This window comes from Acanthisitta chloris, unplaced genomic scaffold (genome assembly GCF_000695815.1).
Source record: "Acanthisitta chloris isolate BGI_N310 unplaced genomic scaffold, ASM69581v1 scaffold44427, whole genome shotgun sequence".
Classification (NCBI taxonomy): domain Eukaryota; kingdom Metazoa; phylum Chordata; class Aves; order Passeriformes; family Acanthisittidae; genus Acanthisitta; species Acanthisitta chloris.
The window spans coordinates 30,071-37,799 of record NW_008685049.1 but is presented as its reverse complement, the minus strand read 5'-3'; the positions used below and the strand labels follow the sequence as shown (position 1 = coordinate 37,799).

At 40.0% G+C, this 7,729-nt stretch overlaps 1 protein-coding gene across 1 annotated transcript in view; it reads right to left on the bottom strand.

Moving 5' to 3' along the window:
* Positions 1–775: 775 nt before the first annotated feature.
* The window catches only part of LOC103806842 (EGF-containing fibulin-like extracellular matrix protein 1), a gene marked incomplete at its 3' end in the record, with an annotated part of 36,721 nt that continues 29,767 nt past the window's right edge, over positions 776–7,729 (bottom strand). The window contains exons 4-5 of the mRNA XM_009079551.1: positions 4,395–4,517; positions 776–895 (exon numbers count right to left, since the gene is read on the bottom strand). Coding sequence (XP_009077799.1) covers positions 776–895; positions 4,395–4,517 — 243 coding nt within the window. The remainder of the gene's footprint in view (positions 896–4,394; positions 4,518–7,729) is intronic.

The following is a 7,729-nucleotide window of genomic DNA, read 5'->3' as shown; positions in this document are numbered from 1 at the left end:
AGATTATATATACATATATTACAGCCATAAAGAACTTCTGACCATCTCGATCACCAATCTCTTGATTTTTTAAATGGCCATTCTCTCTGCACTTCAGCAGACAGTTATCTTTTCATTATTATTCCAATCCTTCTAGAACAGGACTTAGGATTTTAAACTTGACATCAGTCTTCAAGCTTTACTGCAAAGCTTCCCTTACAGTTTTATTTCTAAAGGGAAAATAATGTCTGAAAGGTCACTTAGTGATTCTCTTTTTGATTAGTAATATTATTTTTTAGATATTCAAATGTGACCCAGATGCTTTCTTTCCTCACTGCATTTTTCATGTGCTGAGGATAATTACACTTAACTTCAGAGTTATAGCATTGATTCTCCTGATTTCCAGTTCCAGCCTTTGTTGTGTGAACTGGGAATGATAATGCAGTGATCTACCAGGACTGAATGGATAATTAAATCTAAGATTAGATACTGATATAAACCTCCAGGGTTCCAGCTGTCAAACTAGATGATGCTTGAAAACCCACTATGCCAACAAAATAACAGGTTTCTAATAAGGCTCCAATTCTCTCTAGCACTCCTGTATGTCTTGGATCACTTGCAGGAGAGCCTCTCAGTAGAGCAACTGGTATGTCTTACTGGTTGGTATTTATTTCCATTAATATTTGGTATTGGTATTTATTTCCCTAAAGTTGGGATGAAGATACTTAAATTTCAGCTGTGTCAGTGCTTGTGTCAGAGTGAGCTGATATGTAAGTACTTGCAGAGAAGTCCTTACCTACACAGGTGTGGTTGTTGGATGCTAACTGGAAACCAGCATTGCACTGGCAGTAGTAGGAGCCAGGAGTGTTCACACATCGGTGGTGGCAGTATGGAGGCAGAGTGCATTCATCGATGTCTGAGCCATGAAAAGAGAGAAATTAGTTCAGTGGAATCAGCAGTTCACCAATACTGTCTTGTGTCTAAGAAAAGTTAATTACACTTGATTAAAACAGGGAAAAAAGCTTATATGAGCTAAGTACTGCTTCCATGAATATTATCAGGAATACTATTGAACTTTTCCCTTAAGTGACTTTATTGTAACAATCCTTTATTCTCATTGTCTTTCCAGCCTCTGAGCTCCATGCACATTCTGGCTTCATTTTTGTGTTCAGCCTTGCAGTCCTGCATAGCCTTGTTGATTTCATCCAGGTAAAACTCCATGTTCTGTTCAGTTTTTCCAAGACCCTCACAATCCAATATGATGCCAACCAACACAGTCCATGTGGCTTGGAGATCCTTTTTCCAAAAATTCACATGCAACAATCCTAGCACATACTAAATCTTTTCAGCTCCATTAGGAACAGTCTGAATTTTCTGTGCAAGTACAGGCGAATGGCAAGGAGAGGAGATTAATGGGCCTGAAAAGGAAACAGGTGGTTGTGCTTCTGCAGGGATCCCCAGAAACTGGCTTGCTCCCCACAGGGCTTCCATTGCTCCCACTCCCCTCACTGCCTGTCCTGCATACCTCTCCATCCAGCAGCACCAGCACCTGGCTGTGCTCTGTGAGCTGACTGGCTGAAGCTGGTGCTATCTCAGGCAGCATGACCTTTCACAGCCTCTCCTTGCAGAGCAGCCCTGCTTTGGAGGTGGAGCAGGCTGTCCTTCCAAGTGTCAGCATTCCTCATGTGCACTGGAGCAGGGTTTTCACCACACAAAACGTGCAGCAGCCCGTTCTTCTGCCTCCCTGCTTTTTCAAAGGTTTCCCTGCATTCTGGAGGAGATAAATTTTGCCTGAAAAATGTCTTCTCTTGTTCTGCAGTACCAATGGTATATGTGCAGTGTCTGCCCTCAGTCACGGCCTGCTTGAGCTTGGTGAAGAAATCCACAGTGTTCCATGTATGTGCACAGGGAGATTTCAAAGGCTCCACACTCCCACAAGTAAGACCAGTACTCACTGAACAAAGAAAGGCACTTCCCATATCCATGCCAGATCTTGAGTTTCCTACCTCCAGCTGTTTCCACCATAGATGTGTTTAAAAAGAGGCCAAGACTTTTTTTTTTTATAATGAGGAAAGTGTTTGTTTTAATATCAAGTGAAAAATTAATCTTTAGATGTTAACCCTTTTGTTGTCAAATTTGCAGTCACTGTGTGAGGCTGAACTTAGTGTTTTGGATGGTTCTGAATGAAAAGGCTTAAGCTGGAAAATTCCTAGCCAGCCATACAGTAGCAATTGTCACTGTAAGTCTTTTGTGGCAGAAGGAAATTTGGAAGTAGATATGGAATAAGTTGGAAGGCACATTAGATTTCTTCCACCCTTGAATTTTACAGGACTAAGCTCTTATAAATTACCACTTACAAATCTGATTATCCAAGATAGACAGATGAGCAATGCTTTGCTGCTTAAGCACGGCATTTATACAAATAAATGCTTCTAGGATCTGGCTCTGATTCAGTGAGAATTTTCCTTGTAGGATTAGGCACATCAGCTCTGTGCAGATCTATGGGCTAAGAATAATCTAATCAATTGGGCCAAATATTCTGTTAGAAGTGATGCTGGAAAACAGTTCACTCTGTCTACAGTTATGCATTTCAGAAAAGACTAATTTGGCAAATGTAAACAAGCAAATTTTTTAAAACCATCTCAAAAAAAGAAATTATTAGTGAATTTAGATTAAAATCAACCAACTGTTAAAAATGTGTCTTTTTTTTCTCCCTCTACCTTGAAGCCAAAATAGTCTGGAAAAATTTCTTTCAAATTTGAGAAACATTTCCTCCCATATGGAGAACCTCTATCAAGATCTGGCCCCAAGAACATTTTCTGGCTAAGCTGTTATAAAATCCCCAAAGACAGGCTTTATTCTGAAATGCTGACAGTACTAACTGTTGGGATGTACTTCTAATTTAGGTCAGTGGGTAATATGTAACACAGGTGTTATTCTTGCTTTTGACCTAAATAGGAGAAGGGAAATTTCACTTTCCAGACATCTTCATGTATAGATTCAGACGCATAAATGCATTCACATGTAGATATAAGGATGTGTCACCATCCTTCATTTCTTCTGATTCTGTGATGTGTGCAGGGAGACTTCTAGTGAGGACCATGGGTCTTGATATAGGAGTGCTGTTGCATGGCAGTAATATAACTTACCTGCTCTAAAAAATCTAAATAAACCTCGGATATTAAAAAAAAAAATCAATGACCTACCAAAATGATTCCTCTACCTATATTCCAAATTACTCATCCTAGTCCAGCAGAAAGAGATGAGAAAACTCAGATACACCTGTGTTTATACCAATTTTGACAGTTACAGGGCCTGATCCACATCCCTTAGTAGAGATGAGAATTTTTGTGTTTATTTCTAGAGCCCTTGGCTTGGAACCCTGAAGACAGAGCCATGCCTAGAAATTTAAGTCAGTCTATGTGTGTACTAAAATCTGCCCAGTTTCCTACCTATGGCCTTAGCAAGGCTTTTGGAAAGAGATTAAAAATTAAAGAATTATTAAACACTTCTAAATACAGGTTCCCTAACAAAACAAAGGAAAACCTCAAGTTCTGTGGTTCCTTTCAGCTGAGGACAAAAAACCCAACCCCAACCACTTTTCTCCTAGGCTGCATAAAACCATTCTTGTGTCTAAGAAGAGGGTGTCTTGAGTATCACCTCATGATGTATATATTTGTCTCTCTTCTTTCATAGTTGTTTTTATTATCTGACAAACCCAAGGCTTAAGGCTGGAGTGCCTATAGAAGCAATTTATCCATTGAAATGGTGATTAAAGAGGTGTTAAATAAAGGCTGAAGGAACAGAGTAACGGCACTTTGGCATAAGGTCCCCCAATGAGGATGGAATAGGAAAGATGCAGTGTTTACACTGCACTTGGATATAATTTCATGCTATACTTGCATAGGTCCCAAGGGTGCCAATAGCTTATTTTGGCACAAAGAATAAAGCATGGTAGTTTATAAGTTGCAAATCTCATGTACCTGCATTCAGAGTTTCCATCTCTTTCATTCGTACTCATAAAAGTGAGCCCTGAACCAGACTGCATGAGGGGGCTGTGTTGTATCTGCAGTCAGGGCTGGCTGAGCTCAGTGCAAAGCTGTCCTTGAGTTTGCTGCTATCACAGACTTGTGGCTGTGTCTGGGACATTGGGCAACCCCCCAGCACAAACAATAAACACAATGGAAACTATTAGGAAAATTCATCTTGTGAAGTGCAATTCCAAGTGTTGATTATACTTAAAGTAGTTCCTCATACCACATTTTAGTGATTAATTATTGTGATAAAGTGACTATTCTATTACATTTCAAAGTGATAGATCTATTTACAGTACACACCCATCCACTTGATAATCAATATCAAGTTTGCAACTGTAGATAATGAAAGAAAATAGCTTAGTGTAGAGCAAAACCTACCAACACATTGGTCCCCTCGTTTCTGGTAGCCTGGAGGACACTGGCAGGTGAAGGACCCTCTTAAATTGACGCACACTTGGTCAGCTCTACAGTTATGGGTTCCAGTTGCACATTCATCTACATCTTTATTTAAAAAAAAAAAAAAACAGTATTAGTCATAAAGTTTACTTCAAATATTTAGCCCATCAAAAATCCTTTATGCATTTTCAAGCTACCTATTTGTTCAAACACACTCCCAAGATGTCATCTCAACACTTACTCCATTTGCAGGATGTAAAATCTTATCAAGTTTCTGACAGCTTTTAATTCTGATATTTGTCAGTGTTTTCAGATATGGTTATTTTAAAAAATCTAATACTTTGTCAAATACCATTAATATTTTGTACTTAGTCTACAATTCTCTGTAAACTCCCTGCAACTTTATCATAGTTTCATCATTTGCCTTTTTTGGTTTGTTTTTTTCCCTATGCTGGTAGGATGTTGCATACTGAATTACTCTGGAAAATTTCAGCAAATGTAGTTCAGCCCTTTCTCAAGTAGCAGATGAGTTAGAAATATGTTGTTTTGCTGATATTCAAAAGACACTGGTGATCTCTTTTGCATGGTTCTTGTGTTCCATACTTTGGACAGGGAGTTGGAACTTGGTATGTGGTGGCCTTCTCATCAGGAAGAGCTCTGCCTCTTGTCATTCCCATGAAAATTCTCCTAATTCAGTCAATCTGTTTGAGTCTTTGGAAACAGTTTACGCATGTTTGTATCTGAACAGTACAGCTGAAAATGCAAGTACTAGCCCAATGCTTCTCAGAGTAATTCAGGCAGCTTTGAGTTCCCACTGAATGCAGGTTTGTACAAGTATAAAAGCAACATTTTCCTTTTGCCTATTCATTATAACTGCTGGAGGTACTTAATTATAATTAAGTTGCATGTGCTGACAAATGAATTACAATTTGCTTTCTCATCTGAACATCCAGAATGTTGGAAAGCTTTTTATTGTAACATGACACAGTACAGTGAAATGACTTTTTAATTTTGGCACTGTACACAATTTGGAGACTCCAGGCTGAATAAACAAATTCCTTCAAACTTATGATCTCTAGTTTACAAATCTCAGCTGACCTCTCTATTTGTATAGGCACTGGGGATGTTAGAACATCACCAGTGGCAGATTCTGGGTGGTGCTTTGGAAAAAATGATGGATTCTTTCTCATAACATATGAAAACAATTTTGACCACAAGATTCAATAAAAAAATAAACCAACAACAGTTTGAATTAATTCTTAACATTTGCCCTTTCCCCAAAAGTCCACATATTTTACATATATCTTCTCTTTATCCAACGGGAAAACTTAAGTCCTGTTTTTGTAAGCCTACTCTTTGCATTTCTGCAAAAAAGTCCTAAAGCTGCTGTGTTGGTGCAGAACTTGCTGACCTCATTGTTCTGTCCTGACAGCTGAAAAGCACATTCTCAGGTGTAAAGACTTTCAGGGACTGCAGCTGGCTGCCTCCTACCACCCCGACACATCATTAAACTCTGGAGCCAAAGCACAGGGCAGCTCAAGGCAAGTCTTTGCAGGGACTTCACTGAGCTTTGCATGTACTCCTGGTTTCTACAAAGGCTGAAAATAAAATGCCTCGAAAAATTATACAATTCAAATCCCTTTTGTTGCAGAGTGTGCTGGAACAGAGTTTATTTGATCTTTACGAACTTCATATATGAGTAAACATAAGATGGATTAGTTAATATGCATTGAATAATAAGCAACTCCAGCTAAAGTGAAGCAAACTAGATTTATTTATGCACTCTGGGTCTTTGGTTGATCCTGATGGTAAGCTCAGTTTGAAAGAAAAACAGTTATTCCAAAGTAGTGTTTGCCTGCTAGCTGCTTCCTCCATTGGAAGCTCTTGGAGGATTCAATGTTATGGCCAAAATGTTCTGGAGTTATAAGAACAACCTTTGCTTGAGTCTTGTTTCAAGGAATTTTTTAGAGCTCTCCTAAGGTTCTAACTCATGTGAAGATCCTGAACTGGGTGGCATGTTAGCTGTGACTGTGTCCCCTGACTATCTTCTACATGCCATGAAAATGCATGTCAGTATGTGGTGTGTTCTTGGTGGGCTTCAGAAGAGCTTCATCAGTCTGGCTACTCTGCATCATCGTGGTGGTACTTGAGTTTTTAACTGTTTGCTGGAAGGCTTTTGTTGAGATGTGCATCCCTAGGCAAGCCAGGGAAACAAATACATGGAATGAAGGATTGTTAGGAGTTCTTTGGTAACTCCAATCTTGTGGGTTTTTTTGGTGGTTTTGTGGTTTTCTGTTTTTTGGTTTTTGAGTTTTTTTGTGCATGGACTTTATGGAACTGCCTGAGGTGGGAAGTGAGATTCTCAGGAAAGCAGCCTCCAGACTTCTCTGGGAAAGGGCAGTAGGATGCCATGCTTGCAGCTGGTCTGCTCCCATCTGTGCCATGAAATCAGTAATGTTACAGGCAGGCTAGTGGCCTAAATCATGTTTAAGTGCTTCAAGGGAAAATTTGTGGGAGAACAATAGGCACCTAGAAAGGTTCCAGTGCTGAGATATCTGGTATTGCAATAGCTACATATATGTCCACTGTTGTGACTGACACAAGGGCGAGGAAGTGAGTGGAAGATTTCAGTTCCAAAAGCAGTGCCAAATGTGAGTGGTGTTGGTGTGATACCAGAAGCAGCTCAGCCCTCCTGCCGGTGGATTTAGCCATGTGATTGCTGCATCTCTGCCTTTGAGCGAGGCCCAAGGAGAAGCCTTCAGCTCATTGGCACTCAATGTGACCTGAATCACTGTCCATTAGAAAAACACTGTTTTCTAACTGTCCTGGGAGTTATTGGAGCAATAGAGGAATGGAAGTCATAGGAAGGAAGCAACTGCAATGTTGGAAGTCTCCTTGGCATGAGGCACATCAGCTCCATTTTTCTCTGAGCTGAGAGAGGCAGTTATCTACCAATACACACACATACTTCTCTGCCCATATGAAATGTCACAATCTCACACTGGTGCCAATATTGATTTGGGATTTTCACCATGTGTTCGTGGTGGCAGACTGTCTACCTGCAATTGTTCAGGGTCCAACCAAACTCTGCGCTGTTGGCATGAGGCACATCAGCTCCATTTTTCTCTGAGCTGAGAGAGGCAGTTATCTACCAATACACACACATACTTCTCTGCCCATATGAAATGTCACAATCTCACACTGGTGCCAATATTGATTTGGGATTTTCACCATGTGTTCGTGGTGGCAGACTGTCTACCTGCAATTGTTCAGGGTCCAACCAAACTCTGCGCTGAAGTTTCCAGACTCCCAGTTAT